General features: G+C 45.6%; 1 protein-coding gene across 1 annotated transcript; it reads left to right on the top strand.

The window, feature by feature from the left end:
- Positions 1-1710: 1710 nt before the first annotated feature.
- Positions 1711-21640, top strand: NOTUM (notum, palmitoleoyl-protein carboxylesterase). The gene is made up of 11 exons (XM_044420109.1): positions 1711-2087; positions 3342-3394; positions 5581-5676; positions 8519-8579; positions 11704-11762; positions 15174-15276; positions 16939-17130; positions 17493-17593; positions 18796-18943; positions 19478-19525; positions 20792-21640. The coding sequence occupies exons 1-11, from the start codon at positions 1723-1725 to the stop codon at positions 21096-21098; spliced, it is 1533 nt and encodes a 510-aa protein (XP_044276044.1). The 5' UTR covers positions 1711-1722; the 3' UTR covers positions 21099-21640.
- The last annotated feature ends 472 nt before the right edge of the window (positions 21641-22112 follow it).

Below are 22112 nucleotides of genomic sequence, written 5' to 3'. Positions count from 1 at the left end.
TTCCACAGCTCAACTTGTACGGCTTTATTTCCTCTTGCCTTCCTTAACCCAAAAGAGCAACTGATGCTCCAACGTTTGAACAGCTCCCAAAGCAGCCCAGGTCCGATTCCTTGACTCCAGTAGATCCAAGGTCCCGGGCAGGTCAAGGAGACTGGTATCCCCGGACCGATCAACAGTGTTGCGACCCGAGCACTCCAAGGTGCCTTCAAGAACACCACGGGCATCCAGGCCTCTGAGCACCAGCTACTGGGGAGGGACCAGCAGCTCCGGTGTGCTACTGCCCTCATGTCCCACTTATGGCTGCTGAGAAGCGCCTGGTTAGGATTACGGCGGAAGAACGCTAGGAAAGAAAAGGCCCTCTGGTGCGTCGGACCCACCCCAGCAAGGCGCTTGTGTTGGGAAAAAGTCGCGTAAGCAGCAGCAGCAGCCGCCACTGAAGGCCACCCGCCCTCCACGCAGCCATCATCCTTCCCACAAGGGGGGCTTCGGCTTCAGCAGCCCCGCTCGGCTCGCTCCTCCTTGCAAACGCACGCAGCGAAAACACGAGCACGTGAGAGCCCCTGGCAGGGGCCGTCTGGCGCAGCAGCACGTGGCTAGGCGAACCCCCGGCGGGCGAGAGACCCGGAGCAGCAAGGCGGGCCGGCGGGAGGGCCCCCTCTTCCGAGATGTTCCTTCGCAGAGCGGGAACGGAGCCGGACTCCCAATGGACGCGGTAGCTCCGACAGAGGGAGCGGGCTGCAGCTGCCGACCCCCGAGTGCCAATGGCCGAGGCCGTCAGCGCGCCTCTTCGGCGGGAGCGGAGCCCGCGCCCCACCCTCTGGCCGTGAGCGAGATGCAGCCGAGGAGGTATGTTTTTTCGTTCATGCACAACCGCCCCCCACGGCAACTGGAGTGGCTGGATGGCGGGAAGAAGCCGACGGGGGAGTAGTTCAAAGTCCCGCTCGATTCCGCCCTTTCGCCCGTGCACAGCCCGGCTGCCTGCGGCCCCTTGGAAGGGAGCCGCGCGCTTCTGGACGGGAGGCAACAAAGGTGTTTTTGGCACTCCCTCGGCGTCACTTCAGGCGGGACGGGGCGGGGGGGGTAGCTAGAAAAAAGGGAAGAAAGGAAGACGGCCGCCAGGCAGAGCGACGTCTGTCGGCTGGGAAATGAAAGTAAAGCCTCCCCCTCCATTGACTCCCCTCTCCGCCCCTTCTTTCCCTCTTCGTGCGTGGGGTGGGGGAGGCGGAGGAGGGCAGGGCGGGGGCTGGCCGGCTGCTGCCGCCCCACGCGGCGCCCGGGCTGGCGGCGCCCCCGGCGGGCTCCCCGTGCACTCCGTGCCCCTCTTGTCATGTTTGTGGTTTGGGACGAGGCGGCGAGTCCGTGCGCCAAGAAAAGCCGAGCGCCCTTGAGCCCCGCCACAGACCCCGGACAGCGCGGGCACCAAGCACCGGCTCCCGCTAACTACGCCCAGGCAGGGCTTTGCTCGCAGCTCATTGGAGCGGGCGAGACGGGGCCAGCGCTCCCAGACCCTTGGCAACGCGCGGCACGGAGCAGGCACAGGCCGGAGCCCCCCAGCCCGCGCAGCGCCGATCGCCGCCAGGGGCAGAGCGTGCACCCCGCAGCCCGAGGCGAGGCGAGCGATCCATCCCGTGCCCTCCCTCCAGCAACCCCTCCGGCTGCGCTCACGGGCTCCCCTTTCTCCTCTTCCTCCTCCTCCTTCCCAGCAGGTGGCTCCGCGTCGCGATGGGCAGAGGGACCGTGCAAATGCTGCTGCTCCTGGGGCTGTTGCACTGGGGCCCCGGCGGGGATGGCAGGAAGAGCTGGAGGCGGCGTGGACAGCAGCAGCAACAGCAGCAGCAACAGCAGCAGCAGCAGCAACACCCGCACCAGCCCGCAGCCAGAGAGCGGAGTGAGGCGGCTGGGCAGCCGGTTGAGAGCTTCCCATTGGACTTTACCGCCGTGGAGGGGAACATGGACAGTTTCATGGCTCAGATCAAGAGCCTGGCGCAGTCGCTCTACCCTTGCTCAGCTCAGAACCTGCACCAGGAGCTGAGGCTCCACTTGCTGCTCAACAGTTCAGTCACCTGCAACGATGGCAGCCCTGCCGGGTGAGTATAAATGCCAAGCCCCCTTCTCTTCTAGGAACTCCTAGCCCTCGCCTGCTTAATGTTCCTCAGGCTCCCAGTGGTTCCCTGTCACAGCTCCTGTGCCTCATGGAAAGAGAAGGAAGGTTGTAAAAGGCCACTGCTTCTTCATCCTCACTTTTTCTGTGCCCTCCTCTGGTATTTGGCTCCCCTCAGCTTTCCATCAGTGTGTGGTTCTGTGCCCTCCAGTGTATCAGTGGTTCACCCCCACCCTGCCTGCTGGATGAACTATAGAGCATTCAAAGCAATCGCTAGAACCAGATAGAGGGAGACCAGCTGGTTCACAGCCTTCCCTAAAGTAGCACAGACAGGATCCTGAAGAAGCGGCGGGTGGGAGTGAAAGCAGTACTGAATATAACCGTATTCCATTCTTGGTGTATTCCTTCACTTTATATTATGGCTGCTTATGTTCTCTAGATCTATTACAGGGTTGTGTTGATAGCTGCCCCTTATTCAAAGGAATGGCCTCTAGTCCAGAAAAATGAGGATTTAACAGAATATAGTGGGCAATATTTTGTCTCAGAGCAGTATAGTTACTTAGACATCTGTAAAACTTTGATTAAAGCCCCACAGTATCCTTATTTGTTGAGAGTTTGGTTCAACTGATAGAACCTCAGCTTGTTTCCGGATCTGAACTTCAGTTCTCCAACCAGTATATGCATTGAAGAAGCATGGACAACATCTTTCCCTCCTTTGTAAAGCACATTTTTGCTGAGGAGGGATGCTTGAGAAAGAGGGCAGAACAGTTTTACTATTAATACTGTTGGTTGTGCGCGCGCACGCGCCCCCCCACCCCCCCCCATGTCCTTTGCTCTAAACATACTTAGTACTTCAAAAGTGCTGAAACAATCCTTCCTAGTGTTCAAGCTCTTCTGCTTCCACCATGTGGTCGTTACTAAGAACACAGCCAGTAACAGGTGGAATAACTCTTTCCTGCCTGGAAATCCTTCGGAATGCAAGGAATTTGTTTAATGCATTTAGTTTGGAGCAAGATGAAAGCCAGTTCAGCCTGGCTCAGGGTCCCCGAGAAGGCCCTTTGATCAGACTCTGTTTGGAGCTCTTTTGACAGCCATCCTGTTTCTTTCTCTTGTTCTTTACCCAAGTATTTTATGTAACCCTCTTGATATTATAATGAGTTGGTGTATCAAAGAGCTTGTGGTTGAGTGAGCCAGTCTCCCTAATTAAGTTCACGCTGCCTTCTGTTTGTTTTGGTTTTAGCTACTACCTCAAAGAATCGAAAGGCAGTAGAAGGTGGCTGCTATTCCTGGAAGGTGAGTTTGAGTTTTCTTTCATTTTCTTTCAATTTATTTAAGCAAAGTTCAATCACTTGTAAAAAATAAATAAATAAATCAAAAGATGGCTGAGGAACTTCCCCGCTGCTTTCATCCAAGGTTTTTAGGGAATGTGTGTATGTGGTGATTGCCCCCTTGGTAATCAGCGCCTCCATCTTTTCCTACTTTATTATTTTCTATGCTCTTAGCACCTGTAGATTTCCTGGCACCTAATTACTCACCTAACTAATCAAAGCTATGTCCAGATGTGCTTTTCTCAAGTTGGCTAAAGAGAATAGGAGTTGTAGTCCAACAGGACAATTGATTGGGAAAGGCTGGATTGCAACCCTGTTCAATCGGTTTTGTTCTACAGTTCAGTCCCAGGCTTTTATTTCCTAGGTTTTTGACCTACATGCAGCAAGTCTCTAAACAGACTGTGGCTTCCACACTTCTGGTGTTCTCGTCTTTCTCTGCATAATAGCAATTGATGGACTCTGCTTTCCTGATCCTAAATTACTCTGTTTTGAAATAAGTCTGTGGAGTTCCAAGTCAGAGAACTTACCTGAGTCAGACCGTTGGTCTGCAGACATTAATAGGAAACTGCTTTCTAGTGCTTCAGTCCTACCTGGAGACGCCAGGAATTAATATTGGGACGTTCAGCATGTAAAGCCAGTGTTCTACTGCTGAGCCGTGAAAGTGACCATATAGTGAACCTGTGACTAAGAAACCATGATAATTATGCCAACACACATTTATTATTAGAACGAGCAAATACTTTGTATGTTTTTGATCGTGACAAGCATCTCAACTAAAGTGTCACAATTTTTCTCAGGAGCTCTGCATCATCTACAGTGGTGATTGGATTATTCATTCCAGTCCTAAGTACCTGTGCTGTGGTCCTGGGATCAGAATATGATCAGCCCAGTTCACACTTCTCAGTAACTCATGATTTATTTAATCCATGGCTTCTTGCTCTACCCATAGTTCGGTATCCTATCCAGGATCTGTTTGTACGATGATTGAACAAATTGTGATTGGTTTTTTCAGTCCCTGGGTTGGTTCTTTCTCTGCTCCTTTGCTTGCCCCCGCCCCACTCCCTAGCACCTTTGTGGTGGTGTAATAGTAGCATGTAGAGCGGCCGCTGGGTGTTCTAGCCCATCACCTCTATAGTCTTGTGAAACTCATCCAGGGTCACTAAGTAGAACAGAATTGGGGCTCTCACTAGGAAGTAAGCTCTATAAAATCTGGAGGGACTTCTATATAATGGCCACAATCCAGAGGAATGAGTGTTATTCTGACATGTGCAAAACAGATCCTTCTTTGTTGGCACAACAGTGGCATGCACCAAGGCATGTGGTTGACTGTCGTGTTAAAGAACAAGAAAATGACCTTACTTTATCAAGTTCACTTCCCAAGTGTCAGAATCAGGGCATAAGTTGATCTAGATTTAAAGGCTGAAGTCTTCCAATTAATTCTTTGGAAAATTAGACATTGGTGAAAGCCTCATAGTAAGATTTTCAGGGAAGACTATGTCTTGGAAATAATGTCAACCTATGTTTGAGACCAGTGGGAGAACTACAGCAGACATTATTACGAGTATTGTAATGCCCGATTCACTGGTGTGTCATGTGACACTCACCCAAAACCACCATTCTTGTATTGTTTCTGCCATTATATCCCAAATTTCTTCAGGCTAGATTCATATGTTGCATTTTTTCTAAGGTACATATTCCACTGTCAGCTAAATTTTAGTACAGTTCTGCAGGGAGAGGAATAGAAGTTGTTTAAGTGGGATAGTGTACATTTTCTTGGAGGTAAGTCCTACTGTGTTCAGCTGGGTTTACGTCTGTAGTGGACATACTGTACTGGAGGCTTAAAGCCTCAAACAGATTAGATCCTGATACCATATTCTGTGAGATGCTGAGTCAGTATCGTATATCCCCTGATACGCAGACTCATGATGAGAAACATTATGAACAGTAATGATTAAATTGCATTTATTCCTTAAATTAGCTTCTCTTCCTAAATTATGTATTTCATTTATAAATTTTATAAATGCATTTCTATAATGGCAGTATAGAAATTAAATATGTAAAATCAGAGCCTACAAAGGCATAGAGTAGGTGATGCAGGAAAGAAATGACATTATTTTGTTCTTTTTCTTTCCTTTTCCTTTCCTGAATTAGGAGGCTGGTACTGCTTCAACAGAGAGAACTGCAACACTCGGTATGAGACAATGAGAAGACTTATGAGCTCCAAGGAGTGGCCTGTTACTAGAACTGGTAATTTCTTTATTCCCATCAGCCTGGGACTTAAACTATTAATTATATTACTTTTTCTACATAAATATGTAGTTATAAATAGATAATTACATACCTAGCATCATATTATTTCTTTTGAAATATTATTGTACTACTGCTCCGTTAACTCAACACTAATCCAGTGATAAAACAGAGAGATAAAATACATCAGAATTAAAACAATGCATCCAGTCATTTAAAGTTCAAGAGAAAGGGTCCAATGTACTTTGACTGTAAGAGGTTTTTATAATGTGGTTGCCAGTGTAGTTAATGCCCAGCACTGAGCCCTTCCACTTCATGCCTCCTTGCATGTTTAAAGGAAATTATTGAGAGTGAGAAAGATGGCTGCTTTGGGCATTTGTGCACAGGGGCTTCTGGCTGGGCTTCCAGGGAATCAGAATCGGAATCTGGAGGAGAATGGGGGGCTGGGAATGTGGGCCATGCCACAACACTGAAATTAGGGAAGTGGAGGTGCTTACCTCAAGGACAGACTGCCCAGGAGGGCAGGCAGTCTCTGGGAATAACCAAGATGTACACTTGGCAGGAGGGGACTCAGAGCAGGGGGGTTTCTCAAACACAGATAAGGTGGCCCAGGTTCTTGACCCCATGACACGGCACCAGCAGAGGAGGGCAGCCCAACGAGAGGATCAGTGCAGAGAGAAGCATGCTTGTTTGCGGGAGGTCCCTCTCAAAGGGATGGGACCCAGGCGTGCTCATAAGGGGGGTTCATGAATTGGGTTCAACAAACCACTCTGTGCATGCTCAGAGATTCATTCTGGGTGTTTTGTGCTTTTTGGTCAGTAAAGAATGGGTTGCAAGGAAAGAGGTCTGTGACTTTTGAATGTACAGAGGAGGAAACCTGGCCGATGACAAAAGTGATATAGAACAGAACTTCCTCTACAGATCTGTTGGCACAAGGCTTCTCTGTGAGAGGAGGGGACTCCTTACAGTAAGGGTACACAACTAGTCTCATGTGGCCCTTGGCTGTGCAGCCCACAGGAAGCTGGAGCAGCTCCACCTGCTTTTCCACACAGGCCAGCTGCGCAACTAGCATCACATGCAGCCCCTGGGGACCAAGAGGCTGTAAGATATGCAGCTCCTAGACTTCCAGCCAGGGTCCTGCCCAAGCTTAATTTGAACAAAGCTGCTGTAACGACTCTAAAATATTTTTATCATGTTAGTCTTTTTCAGGCCAATCCTTAGTGCCTGACCCTAGCTTTCTGAAGCAGGTTGGGATAAGACAGTGGTGTCTCACCACTCATGGTGGGTGGAGCTCTGCCATTTTGGAAGCCCCCACGATGCCCATGGAGAGCTTTGTGAGTGTAGCATTATCACCAGCAGTGTTCCTGCAGGCAGTAGCCCACAGCTCCAGAAATGGGGTATTCTAAGGCTGGGACAGGAGAGAGTTTAAAACCCATATTGCCAGGGAAAAAGGAAAGGAAAACTACCACCTTCCTTCTGCCCTGTGCGGTACCCATCTGGCATGTCTTTGAAGGCAGCACTGGGTCCTGTGCTTAGCAACCCCACTTTGAACGTGTTGTTAGAAATGAACCAGTTGTTTGGGCGGCTGCACTGTTTTGTTGTAGTTCTGTCCTTGTTTTTGATGCATCTATCTGGAAATAGTCTGTAGGTTACAGTTGTTGTTGATGATGATGATGTTGTTGTTACTTCTGTGTTTGTACTTCGAGTGAAGTGGGCAGTGTTAATAATATATTCACCCCCATCAGTAGATGGTGGGGATTGCAAAGATTTTAGGGTATGCAGAGAGACCTACTAATCAAAATCTTATCAGAGGCCTGTTCTGGATACCACCAGTTTCTATGGCTCTGAAAATGCTAGATGTTGTTTAGGGCAGCTGGTGAGGACTTTACCTAATACAGGCAGACCTAATAGAGGGCTGAAGGGATTTGCTTAACATTAGGAATGTAGGAATCTGCTTTATTCTGGGCCAGATCATTGGCGCATCTGCCCAGTACTGTGAACACTGAGTGGCAGCAGCTTTCCAGGGTTACCAGCAGGAGCTTTTCCAACCCTCCTTGTAGATGCCAGCAATTAACTTGAAACCTTCTGCATGTAAACCACACAGTCTACCACTGAGCCATGCAGCCCATGCCATTTTTACGTAACAGGAATAAGCTCTAGTCCAAAAACTCAGAATGAAGCTGTGAAGGCTGGTTTCAGGTTTTGGGGACTGGCAAACACGTACAGCCTCATACCACGGCCTCATGCCTTATTTATAAATCAGCTTTATCCTCAGAACTGAGAATATGGTTGTAGATCTCCTGTATTTCTTCACCTCCATTTTGCAGCTGTACTTCTGTAATAATCTGCCTGGTATAATCCCAGTTGAACTCTTTTTAAGTTTCTTCTGATAAGATATGGATAGAACTGTGTTTTATACTTCTGTCATCTCTGGAACAATAAGAGGAAGTTACCTTTCAGACTTGAGTGGTGTGTACACATGGATCTGCTTATTTGCTCACATATACACATTGGATTAGGCCATGGTTTCCTTATCCCAGTTAGTGAAATGGGTAATTTACATCATTGGAGCCCAATTTATCTTTAATACTAGCAAGATAAACCTATTAGCAAATAATGTATTGTAACAGCTATATTCTTTCAGGTACTCAGAACCATGTTCCTAAGACATGGCCAAAAGATCACATTTCTGCAGATCTAAGCACAGAACGTTTCCTCTTTCGCATGTTTTGCCATTGTGATCATGTTTAATTTTTCCTTGTATTGCTAGAGATTGCTTTAGTATTTGAACAAAGTTTTTCTGTCTTTCAGTATTTTGTTAAAAACAGTTCTTAACTTACAGGAACTGGCATACTGTCATCACAACCAGAAGAAAATCCACACTGGTGGAATGCAAATATGGTGTAAGTAGGGGAAATGGTTATGGGAAATGGATGGAATAGCACTGTGGGGAAGTAAGCAAGATGCAAGGAATGCGAAGGAAAATAGAAACTGAGCCTACATGTGAAATAAAGAGGAATGGTCCTTGTAGCGAATAACTAGAAAAAGCATGGGTAGAAGTTGCAGCTGAAAGTAGTATATTTGCTGGGGCCCATATTTTGCCTGCCAGTGGAAGGAAAGAGGAAATGGAAGCTGGTCTTCTTTGGCAGGAAGCTTCAGACCAGCAACTGAGAAGGGGCTCTCTTGTATTCCTACATAATCATTCAAGGACTTTAAAACCTAGTCAGGCTGGGATAGCGATGGGTACCAAAAAGATCTGGAGCTGAGGATTTTTTTTAAAGCACAATTTGCCTATGACGATTTACATACACTCTAAAGTTTACATATATTTTAAAAAGCCTTGTCTTCCAAAAGCACAATTCATGCAGAAAGCTTGAGGTACGGCAGCCTACGGTGAAGAACATGTGGACAAAAAGCCAAATAATCCAGAGGAATCATATGCAAGAGAATCAGGGTCCTGTATCTTTATTTCAACACATATCAGGCTGTTGGGGCAGAAGGCATTCCAGTGATCTGGGGCTCCAAAGCAAAGTTTTCGGGGCTCCAGCCCTAGTGGGCCACTCTCTAACACCGCCTCAAAGGCAGGCTCATCTGAAAGAATGCTTTCTCCTATGCAAGCAGGTATAACATACTATATAGCTTTCTAAGTCATAATCAGCACTTCAAATTGTACCTAGAAATAGACTGGTTGCCAGTGATGCTGTTACAACAAGGAAGTCATATATTTTTTAAAATGTTCCCTGCTTAATAAAACTAGCTGCATCATTTGACTCAGTGGAAAAATTAATCATGCTAGGAAAGCCAGTGGCAGAGAGAGCAAAGAAAGACTAAATAGGAGATGTATCATTTCCTTTAAAGAAGCCACAGCCTTGAGTTTACAAGAGCTGAGCAGGGCTGTGGAGGACAGAACATTTTGGAGGGCTTTAATTTGTAGGGCTGCCATAAGTTGGAGATGACTTGGCAGCACATCACAACAGTGTATGGGACCAGCTGAAGTCACACTCAAAGGCATACGCATTAGAGTAGACTACAGAAGTCCAAATGCGATGTCTTTAAGTCATGTGGCCCGATAGGGCATTTTTAAGAATGGACACACTTGAAGCACTAGGCAGTTTTGGCCACTCCTAAAACTTCAAGTCAGCTATGAGCCTAGATGTCCAGAAGTCCACCAAAGCTGTGAGCTTTTGTCTTCAGGAGGAGGGTGCCTCCATCCACAACTAGTGGATTCCCTGCTCCTGATGTTCCTTTCAACTGACCAGAAGCAAATCTGTCTTCTCTGGATTAATTCTCAGTTTGTTCGCCCTCATTCAGTCCATGACAGACATAACTGCTAAATAAGGAGCCCTGTGGCTAATGGCCTGGGTTAGAAATCGAATCAATCAATCAATCACTGGATAGAGTAGAGTCGTTTCCTTGGTTTTAGAAAGAGAGGAGAAGTAGAGTTGAGTGTTATCAATAGAAGGGGGGCACTGAACACCCAAATTCTGGAAGATCTCTCTCCACCGTTTCATATGTATGTTAGATAGCATATGCAACAAGATGGAATCCTGAAGGACACTGTAGGCCAATGGTCATTCCACTGAATAGGAATCGACCACAGCTTCCTTCAAGAGGAACCAGTGCCACTGTGAGAGTGTGCCTCCAAATCTTAGACAATGAAGTAATCCAGAAAGATACTACAGTTGGTGTTGGAAGCTACAGAGAGGTCCAGCAGAAGCAAACCAGAACACAATTCTCCCACCTCATTCCTGGTGTTGTTTTCATCCACCATAGCAGTCTCTGTCCTGTAATGAGGCTTGAGGCCAAGTTGAAATAATCTGACTCATCTCGAAACATGAAATGTGTTGCTACCACATGTTCCAGTACCCTGCCCAAGAATGGAATATTGAATTTGGCCAGAGATTACCCAAAATAGTGGGGTTCGGGGAAGTGTTTTGTTTTTGTTTTTAAAAAGGTCTCGCCACACCTTTTCTAGGCATGATGAAATCACACCTTGTTGTAAAGAAGCATTCAACACCCTTATCCTCTTGGTTAGTAAACACTACCAGCAGCTGCTTTTATAAGCCAGAACGCTTATATCAAAAGATCAACTGTCCCTGCTGATTATAAAATGTAAAAATAGTTTGGAAAAGTAATTCACAGCTTTCACTGAACTTTACAGGAGCAGAAACTTGAGGTGAAAATAAGGAGACTAGAGAAAGCTGTTCTGTCAACACAGAAATATTTGTGTGGATAGTCATAAATAATATTTGAATGTGGGAGACGGATACACTGAGGGTTTGGAACGGCCTAAATTTTACATGGTTCCTATGGTAAACAGCAACAGAGTGTGACAGGCTGATGTGTTGGTTTCTTTACATGATGCTTGTCACCTGCCACTTCACCAAGGCTACTGCTTCTGCTCTGAAGGATTAAATTGGCTCCTTTGCATTAGCGTCCTTTTTGTGGGGGAGGTTTGGGGCAGAGTCTACCTTTCTGTGTAAGCCATCATGCAACCACTAGGTCTTACACACTTGTCTCAATCCAGTTCTTCCTATCTTTTTCAAATAATATCATACTTTCCTTGTGCCCCCCGCCCCCCAGAAAAGAGAACATCATAGAAATGCTTGGAAAGCATGAAAGAGGCCCTGGAAAATGAGGGGTTATAAAGCACATGGGTGAAGAAGTGCAAGTACACAAGTCACAACTGCCCAGCATGTGTGTCAAAACATATGGGGATGTACCGCTTCCCTTTACACTCTGTGCACTGGGATATCCCTTTTGTTGTATAAAATGAGAAGTGCATCATAACAGAGGAGAGAGAATGACGAATACGCATTTCATGTCACCCATATAGATCAGTAAAGTGAGCTGAATGCTACCTGAGCAAGCTCTTCTGAGAGTTTGTGGGTGGTGCCATTTGATCTGAGTGGGTATTAAATTGGTTCTGTTCCATCCCCAATAGCAGTTCTGTTGCCTGACCCCTGCCTCACCTCTCTCGGCATGTCAGAGGAATAAGGGCGCTCACATACTTCTTGTCTCTTGCAGTTTCATCCCATATTGCTCAAGCGACGTCTGGAGCGGTGCCTCTGCCAAGACTGAGAAAAGTGAGTGCTCCTGACAGGCACTTGCTGCCAGACAGACAGTTTGCATTAAGAGGACACGGCCTGACTTTTCTACAGCCGTGAATGGAAAAAAATGTTCTTGCCAGTGGGGAGGAAGGAACAATAAATGCCCCCTAGATAAAATATCGTCTTGCAAGCCCTGCTTTCTTATGGTTCAGAGCTCCCTGATGCAGAGGAGTCGCAGCATGACTAGCCCGAGGGGAACAGTTGCTTTCTGAGTGTTGGAAGAGCCATTTTTTCGGCTCAGCTTCCCCCACTCACTGTTCTCTCTGCACCATGGACAGAGTTTGAATGTTCTCTTTGGTGAGGAAGGAACAAGCAGTGCCAGGACATGTAAGCTAAGTTAAGGATGTTCCTCATGTCTGTGCATGGACTTGGGAGACTTCACTACCTTGACCAATCACAAAAATGTTACGGGAAGCCCCATTGTGGCTCAGAAAAATGCACTTTAATGAAGCTAGGAAATGTTGAGAAAATGTTTTGTGGTCATTTTTCTGTCTGAAGAAGAATACAGTGCAATTTTAAAGTGTGGAACTACCAGCACAGCTGACTCAGTGGCCAATATATGGACTCTCTTGTAATGCTTTCCCAGCTCAAAATTGCCTCTTTTGGGTGCCCATCTTCTGCCTGGTGGGAGCTGTTGACACCTTGAATGGTTAGATCCCACTGCTTATCATATGTGGTGGCCTTGGGAGAAGATGCTTACTTTTTACAATTCCATTTCAGAGACTGAGGTCTGGTTAAATGAAATATTACTACCCTAAAAAGAAGAGATGAAAAAATATCCTTTATCCCATCAGACTATTTCAGGCAGTTCACATTTTTTGAAAGGATGGGGCCAACTTCAGAGTCATTTAGAGGAAGGGTTTTTTGTCACCACTATTGAGAAGTTGAGCAGATTGTATGGTGGTTCCTTGAGAAAGAGCCCACTTAGGAATGTGTCGAGAATAAAGGATGTTATCATGTCTCATCCCTGCTACCATCTACCCACACAGAGCTGGTCTTGCTTTTCTTGAGCAGCAGCTGCCTTCAGGTGCACACCATGGTAGCCAGCAAAGTTCTGCCATGGGCTCCATACCTGGCACAACAGACCCAGGACTGGCTGTGAGCATCTCCTCAGTTGCCCTAAAAGCAACAGAGGGGTTGGCACCAGAAAGCTTTTGCTCTAACGAATGCTAACCTTTAAGGTGCAATCATGACCATGTTATATTTCTATGCTGCCTTTCCCCCTCTTGTGAGGATCCTGAGGAAGATTTCCTAATCTCCCTCTTCATTTTATTCTTACAACAGCCTTGTGTGGTAGGTTAGCATGAGAATCAGTAGCTTTCCTAAAGGCACCCTGTGCGTTTCATGGCCAAGTAGGGCTACAACCTGGATCTTCCAAGTGCCAGTCCAGCACTTGCTCTGCTAGACTCATGTCTCCTCATTGTTTTTGCTACTACAAACTAACACAACCTGATTCATTTGCCCTAAGACATTCTTTAAGGCTGCAAGACTGAACATCACCATGTGAAACTACTTGGCTGTCTTTGCTGTTCTTTTCCCTGCCAGTGGGTCTGCAGGCCCATTATGAGAAAGGAGAGGCAAAGGCACCCGTGCAGCTTCAAATGGTCACATCCAGTCTGGGATAGCAGCTGCTCAGTGACAATGTGCTGTATTTCCTCTCTGGAAAAGATAACTAGGATGTTGTGCAGCTGTACACAGGTAGGGAGAAAGCAAGGGCCGGCAGCTTCCTGGATCAAGAGCATTGCAGGATATTCTGACAGCTGCTGTTGCTTTTCTTTTTGACCCTTCCTAGCAGAAAATAGGGAGATGCAGCTCCAGTGTCCGTCAGTGGAGAGAATCCAGTGGGGCTGCTCCCTTCACCAGTATAACATGGAAAAACAACATAGTACTAAGGAGGCACAATTTCCCAACTCTTCAAATCTCCCGAGTCCAGGTTATAAAAGTTGGACAAGATTGGGAGCAAAGGAAGCATTTTTGGGCAAGGGGAATGTAATGGATGGGCATGCTGATAAATGTCGTTTGTAACACTAGCATATTATGAATGTTAGAATGCTTCATAGTCATATTTTCAGTGATCCTTACAATAGTCCTGTAAGGTAAGTCACTATTTTATAGCATATTGCTGGTGACTGACCTACATAATGCCACAGTTCCATGGTAGAAGAATATTTGAACTGAGGGCTTTCTAGTTTATAGCTCAGTGCATTAAACACTACAGTGTAATAGCAATTATGCTATCTTAGGATGTGATGAGTTTTTGAATAATTTTGTAATTTACTATAGAATAGCTAAATATTAACTAGCTATTAGACCCCTCTCAGGCTACTATATTTCCACTTGCTCCATATCGTTTGCTGTGTTGCATTTTGCTCCTTCCCTGAGCAAAGACCACCATACTATTTGGGTATTCTATTTAACACTCACAAAACCCTCACCCTGGACGTAGAACATTTTTATTTTACTTTTGTCTAGACAAAGTATATTTGATAAAGGACACCAAGATCAAAGGCTTTCTGTATGACCAGTGGAAGCCATTGTACTGTTTCTCGTGTTGCAGTACTGATGCCTACTATCTCTGTTCTCTTCAGGGTGCAGTCCTGATGGGGAGAATGCTAGGAGTAGGACTTTTCTCTATTTCTATGTGTTTTTAGACTGTGTTTTTCTCTATTTCTATGTGTTTTAGTAAGACTGTGTTTTTAGACTGCAAATCCATAGAGACAGAACATGAATTGATGGCCTAACTAGAGAGATCAGGCTAAGTGTGATTCACCCACTGGGGCACTGGCCTAGACTGCAGCACTTTTCTGATTTCAGCTCTTTTTCTGAGAATAGTTGTAAATGCTACCAGGCAGAGAATATTATCTAGAAGCAAGGACGTCCTCCATGTTTTTGTTGGAATGATCTGCTTCTACCCTCATTTTCCACCTGCTCTGAAAAGGAGTCTTGCATACTAAAGGCATGGTTTTCTATTAAAATCTCCATATGACAATCAAGAGATTAAACAGATATTCTCTTGTGGGGTGTTGTTGAACCATTAGTCCATATTCTACTAGAGATGTTAGCAGTTCAGAGATGGAAGATCTGAATTTATAATATAAAATGTGCAAAAGTAAACTCAGTGTGATTTTAAGACTGGAGCATCAAGTTAATGAACAATATTAGATCCAAAACACACAAACTAATGGCACTAAAGTCTGCCAGACTTGTGTCCCCCCCCTCTCCCCGCCGTCGCCCAAGAATTCATTTGTAGCTCACCAAAGGTATGGCATATTCTTTCAATGTGCACAGACATGGAGCTTTGGGTGGGGAAGAACAGGAAAACCTTTTAGCTAAATAATTTTGCTTACTGTGAACTCTTCTTTTCTCCCTTAATCCTTCCCTCTGCAGATGAATTTGTTTTCATGGGTGCCCTTATCATACAAGAGGTTGTGAAGGAGCTGGTGGGAAAGGGCCTTGGAAATGCCAAGGTGCTCTTGCTGGCAGGAAGCAGGTACATGCCTCTTTGTGAAGATGTGTCTAGAAAGTGTGGAGCTGGGGTGATTCCAGATTGAATGGGTGGGCTTGTAGGTGGTGGGAATGATTTTTATTTCACAGTCACCCTTCTTGATGAAAAATTTGTGATCTAGTAAGACCAAATTCTGTTTTAGTTGCTACAACTAATGCTTAGGCGTTATGAGAGAGGCAGTGTGGCTTAGTTATTAAAAGTGTGGGACTGGGACCCAGGAGATCTAGGTTTTAGTTGCTACTCAGTCAGGCAGCCAACTGGGTAATGCTGGGCCAGTTGCAGACTCCCAGCCCAACTTGCCTCACAGGGTTGTTGTGGGGATAAGATTGAGAGGAGAAGGAGAATTACAGAAGCCACCCTGAGTGGAAAAAAGGTGGGATATGAGTATAATAAACACATAAATAAATACCAATTTGTTTAGAAAATGTGCGTGACACCTTTCAGAGTGGTGTACAATAAAATAAACATGGTAAAATCTAAATTTTTGCAAAAATAAAACAGGAAAAGAAACACTGGAAGCAAAGCCTTACATTTCAGTCAATGTTTAAATAATAATCAAGGGAGCTTTTAGTCTTACACGCTGGAACACCTAGACAAATAGAATGGTCTTTCCTTTTCTCCATGACACCAGTGTTGTTTCCACATGTTGCTTTACACATTTCCAAAATACATTTCCGATCTCTGGGGATGGCATTTGACGAAAGGGACCCCATGGCCAAAAAGGCCCTCTAGTGACAACTCATATAACTTCAGATGAGGTAGCAGGGAAGAGAGTGCCTGAGGAGAACCACTGAGCTCAGGAACATTCCCTTCTTCAGACAACTGGCTCCCAAGCCTTCTAGAGTTTTATAAGTACTTAATATTTTGAATCGGGCCTAGAAATGGACTGACAGCAGGGCAGGTCTTTAGGGAAAGGACCAATTTTTTGAGCACCTACCTGAGTAGAAGAGCCTGGCTGACCCATAGGCTGCCAAGAAATAGAACTGGGTGCCCAGGCACAAGGAGGCCCTGAGGAGGGGGTTCTGTGTGAGGGTCCAAAGATGTCTAACAACTAATGCTGAGGTACTGGATGGGATTTACCTGGCAGTTATATTTAGATTGGGAAATATTTGGTGTTGATTTTTTTTTTAAATTCTCCCTTTAGCGAGTGATGCTTATGTGGTATAAAGCACATAAATTTTCTTTTGATGATATTTTTATTAATCAAACAAAAGAGACCATGTAGGTCTCTGGGTCTTCCAAGCAGCTGCTATTGCTTTAAACCTCAGGCCCAAGGACCAAATATGGGCCTCTTGGAGTCCCAATCTGGCCCTTCATGGTTCCCTAGATTGCCCATGCCTCCTCTCTGTGCTACTACCAGTTACTCAGCAGTTTCCCAGCATCTGTGGAGCTTTTCCCTTCATTCTGAAATGCTGGGATGCCTCTCCTCAGGCCTAGTGGCAGGCAATAAGAACCCGACATTAAAACACACTAGCATTTTTGGCCATGGATGCACCAAGAACTTTCCCAAAATTTAATTCTGAAAGAGTTCCAATGCTCTTGCCGTAATTATTAATAAATTTAATCATTAGAAAACGGAATGCTAGAATTGGATGCAACACTGAGGATCACACCTCCCTTGCTGAGAGACCTCTGTTGTCATTGCAGTGCTGGTGGAACAGGGGTCCTCCTGAACGTGGATCGAGTGGCTGAGCAACTAGAAGAAATGGGATATCCTGGGATTCAGGTCCGTGGCCTTGCAGACTCTGGCTGGTTCTTGGATAATAAACAATATCGTAGAACAGACTGCATTGATACCATAACCTGCGCCCCCACAGAAGCCATCAGGAGAGGAATTAGGTACTGAAGTATTCTAAGGTCTCCTTTCCCAGGAAGTCTGAGACTGGGAATGATAAACCCACTGTTTCTGTCTCTTTCTAATGATAAGCCAACTGCTTCCTTTAGCTAATGGAGTTCGACTTGGAAAAGAAGTAATGTACATGAGATGTGGTCACACAGAGGGTACACACTGGGTACCATAATATCCTAACCTGGCTTAAAAGATACATAACCAGGATTTCCTTCTTGCTAAAATGCATAACTTTCCCCTGCTGTTCATAACATTTGGAATATATGCATTCTTAGCTCACACTCCCAGCTGTCCATTATTTCCAGCACAATGAGTGTGTGTGATGAACCCGTGTTATCATTTCATCTTTCAGGTACTGGAGTGGACTTGTTCCTGAACGCTGCAAATTGCAGTTTAAAGAAGGAGAGGAATGGAATTGTTTCTTTGGTTATAAAATTTACCCCACTCTCCGATGTAAGTGTGCAAAGGAGGGTTTTCTAGAGACTGTTTGCTGATCTGAAATGTGCTTTCCTTACCAGTATTAAGAATAGCTAGCAATAGCATTTAAAGAGCCTGGTTGATCAATTGCATGCCTTTTAACCAGTTACTTGATTTGTTGAATTTGAAGGAATTTGTATCTTACCAAAACTTTAATAGACATATGGCCAGTGGAGAGTTAGATACTGAAAGAAGTGAGATACCTTACAATCTAAAAATAAAAGCTAACGTTTTGCTGGAAGGAAAAGATATGCTGAGAGAGCAATGCTGTGGTCCTTAGATTGTGCCTAGTGGACAGTAGGATTGTTTGGAGTCCCAGCTTGGAGTGCATCCCACTCCTCACAACTCTCATGGAAAAAACTACACTGGTTGCTTTCTGCGGTCATAAGAGCAACCTTGGAGAAAGGGGTTTAGGGGCACCAAGGTGGGCAGGAAAGGGAGAAGACCAGCACCATGAAGGTATGATGTATCCTCGTGGCACTTCAGCCTCCTCCTCCCTGGCCCTGCTGCAGTGCAGCACATAGATGGTAAAAATCGAGCATATCTCCAGCTGCTCTGCAGGGTGGGAGAAATGCAGGGGTGACCTTCACCTGCATGCTTCGTCCGCCCTGCATGGGATGCCCATGATCCTCTGAGTTTGGAGGATTGTGCCCTAAAGAAGCAATCCTGTAGCCTTGGACAGCATCTGAGGTCAGGAAAGCAACCTTGGAGAGGGGAAAGGGGGACATTCTGGTAGGTGGGAAGGGGAGGAAACTGGAAGGGTCAGAAGATCCCCGACGTACCCCCCCTTCCCCCCTCTGAAAAGTTGTTGCTGGATCAGCAAGAAACCCCATATCACGACAGTGTAGGGCAGCTAGTCCGGGAGGTGACGAATGCCTCAGCCACTTTTTCTGCCCTTCATAGTATGACTGTGAGCCTCCAAGTGTGGGGGCTTCCCATCATTGCTACAGAACTGTACCCTTAGTGCTTTCTTTTCCTTTCCCTGCAATAATCATAAGGCAAAAGCAAAATAAATCCCCATAGCCACAAGTATGCCCTTAATGTACTGTTTCACTGATTAAAAATTCCCAGTGCTAATTGAGCAACTAAAGCTTTCATTCAGGAACTCACTGGTTAAAACAATGAAAACTTGCAGCCCTAATAATTATTAAATCTGCCCTCAATTCTTCTCTGTGCAGGTCCAGTTTTTGTGGTCCAGTGGCTCTTTGATGAAGCCCAGCTCACCGTGGACAATGTGCATTTGACTGGCCAGCCTGTGCAGGAGGGGCAGTGGCTTTACATCCAGAACCTGGGCCGTGAGCTGAGGAACACCCTCAAGGACGTGACGTTAGTCTTGTCTCATCTTTTTTAAAAACACTGAAGTCTTTCCTGTGTAGATATATTCAAGAAACCTGTTCTTCAAAATCTTCCAGATTTCTAATACTGAAAAGGATTGTTAAGAGGAATTATGTCGGTGTTTAACTTGCATTAGGAGTTTTGTTTGTATCACATGGCAAAAAGAAAGGGATTGCTGAGAATTCAGCACCGAATCTCAAGCCAGTCTTTTTATCTCCTAGGAATAATTCCATGGACTTAATACTTCTTAATAGCTCATTCCAGCCTTCTCCACTCTCATAGTAAGAGTGGTATTCAAAGACCCCTCAGACAGTCACATGAGAGGATGAAATTAAAGCTTTACTTACTCAGTTTCCTGGAATAACCAACTGCTCTGAGTAGCTCAGATGTGAACTCTGCAGCTGCCATAATTACACATACCCATAAAGCATTGGGGAACCCGAGTCCTGCCATGAGCAATAGCCAAACACTGGGTTGCAATAGTAGAAATTATATTATGTGTCTTCTTTTTTTCCCTCACTTCAGAGCCAGCTTTGCTCCAGCTTGTTTGTCTCATGAGATCATCACACGCAAGTAAGTATCCAGAATGAGGAAATGTATTCTCTCATTGGCTTTGCCCTTTAAGTAGGGTATAGTACTTAGGAGAGCATCACCCTGCCACCCATTTAGGAATGCTTCCTGGAGCAGGGGTAGGCAGAAGGTAGTCAAATTCAGGTTGTCTAGGAGATTCCTGGGTGATTTGTAGTAGATTCACAAAGACTTCTGGCTGTCAGTTGTTCAACAACTGCAAGAAACCCACCCTCTCCAGTTAAGCCCCCTGCAGATTTTCTAAGATGCCCACAGAACTCATTTTACAAGGTGTCTAATAAGTGTAATAATATTTAAAAAATGGAACAATTAAAGTCATTGTTCACCATGTCAAGTCATTGTTCACCATGTTGTAGAACTTCTTAACCTATTAGTAGCCAATATAATCTGGCTCTGCTTTATTCCTGGAGGGAAAGATTCGCAGTCTACAGCAACACAGTGAAACGCCCAGGCCCCCGATGCCCGTTTTCCTTTCGTGCAGGATCCTTCACTCCCCGTTTCATGCTCACATTCAGCATGTTAAGGCAGTGTCACTGCAGGCACATTGCGCTACCGCCACATCCATAAGTGACTCAGACCCAAGGTCTTGGTGGGCTCTCTTTCAGGAGCAGCTGTACTGGCCAATCACAATATGAGTTGTGAACAGGTCTCTCCCTGCCCCTCTTCCACTCTGACAGACTCAGACAAAACTTTAGAAGGATAGTCGTTTTCTTAAAGCATAACTGGTTATAAAACAGTAGCATTTTCCCCAAGGCATGGGAGAAGCAACTGCCCCTGTAGAGTTGAATCTAAACTCAACTTCCCCTCCTTCCCTTCCTTTCAGAAAAGCTTCTGACTCCACCTTCAGGGTGGCTCCTGCTGCTTGAGGGCTGGATGGCAGGCAAGTCAGACTCTTCTTACTTGGCCTGCTCATTTTGCCTCTTGTTGCCTGACCAGATCAAGGAACTCTCTCACATTCTGCTGCCCCCCCACCCCATTCTGAAACATCTCCCTCTTTTTCCAAGGCAGGCAGATTCTCATGCTCTTGTCCCAGAATCTCCACTAGGCAACACGGAAACTGCAAAATCTTCTGCCCACCTCTGCCCCTCCACTTCCTCCTCCGATTAGGACAAATCTATGTGAGCAGGCAATACTAAGTTATTGCTGGGGCCCCGCTATAGAATGTGTTACTCTGGCTTACACAAAACGGAAGGTGCTAATTGCCACAGTACTACCTAGAGCTTGCATCAATGGTCTGCTTTGTTTTTGCAGTCACTGGACAGACATCCAAGTGAAAGGGACCTCCTTACCCCGTGCTCTGCACTGCTGGGATCGCAGCCTCCACGACAGCAGCAAGAATGGGAAAGCCCCGCTGAAAGGCTGCCCCATCCATTTGATCGACAGCTGTCCCTGGCCCCACTGTAACCCTTCATGCCCTACCATCCGGGACCAGTATACGGGGCAAGAGATGAATGTGATCCAGTTCCTTATGCACATGGGCTTTGATGTGCAGAAGATGGCACAGCAGCAAGGTCTGGAGCCCAGTAAACTTCTAGGGATGCTGAGCAGTGGTAGCTAGGAGAGTCTTCCACTAAGGAGGACTGTGTGACTGCATTAGGAGAAGGAACCTCGGAGTTCCGTTCTCAGACCTTCTGTCCTCCTTCCTCACTTGCATCCTGTAAGCATCCACACAGACAAGCCAGCAAGGGCACGCACACACATTCTTGCACAGTTAGCATGTCAGGACAAAGTTGTCAGGGTCTTGACTATACGTACCATACCTCTACTTCAGGGGACAGGCTCAGCCAAGCAGAACCTCTGTCGGCAATAATTCACTAAGACTGCAGGGAGCGGTGAGTGCATAGACATGGCAGCATCAGGAATCCTCTCCAGGGCTGAAAGAACTCTACACATTTTATCACTTGCAAGAACTTTTCACACCACAGACTGACCTGGGGTGGAGGGGAAAGCACTGGACTATTTGTCCAATTAGTAGTGAAGGTATGATTACATGACTTCCTGGAGGTGAGCATCTCACAATGTAACATAATGTACAAACCAAGCACACAGACTAGGAACGGACTTATCTTGTACTCAATTTACTTTTGTATTATTTTATAAAATGATTTTATTACTTAATTTTTAAAGAAATAAGAAATATAAAATATTGTTTTGTAACATATTTTTTTAAATAATGAAAAACACCTTGTGCTATTTTGGCAATGTGAAAATATTTATTTTAATATGTAAATGCTATTTATAAGGGCTGACCTCAAGATATGCTCACATGTTGTTGTAAAGTTGTAAATACTTCTCCTTTGGAAAGGTTTTCCTTTTGATCACATATGTGTGGGAGAGGGCACTGGTCAGCTTTTGCATTATTATAATTATTATAATTATTATTATTAGATCCCCATGACTCTCTTGCTGTATGTTTCTTGTTATTTCTGAAATGGGGAAGGTATCAGTTACGGGAGCATTTATCTTCCTGCTCACCCTCACCCTCCCTGTGGTCCTTATTCAGGTAGGACTGTACACTTATCCATGAAGGAGCTCTTAGAGACATTGCACAATGACCTGAGATGGTTTCTGC

Source organism: Varanus komodoensis, unplaced genomic scaffold (assembly GCF_004798865.1).
Source record: "Varanus komodoensis strain SLA01 unplaced genomic scaffold, ASM479886v1 scaffold11, whole genome shotgun sequence".
NCBI classification, from domain to species: Eukaryota; Metazoa; Chordata; class Lepidosauria; order Squamata; family Varanidae; genus Varanus; species Varanus komodoensis.
This window is presented reverse-complemented; position numbering and strand designations above follow the sequence as displayed.

Excerpts from the sequence above, each read along its gene's own strand:
- NOTUM (XM_044420109.1), top strand. The coding sequence starts at position 1,723 with ATGGGCAGAGGGACCGTGCAAATGCTGCTGCTCCTGGGGCTGTTGCAC. Across the intron at positions 8,580-11,703 it reads TGGTGGAATGCAAATATGGT|TTTCATCCCATATTGCTCAA; the intron begins GTAAGTAGGGGA and ends TGTCTCTTGCAG. Across the intron at positions 19,526-20,791 it reads CATGAGATCATCACACGCAA|TCACTGGACAGACATCCAAG; the intron begins GTAAGTATCCAG and ends TTGTTTTTGCAG.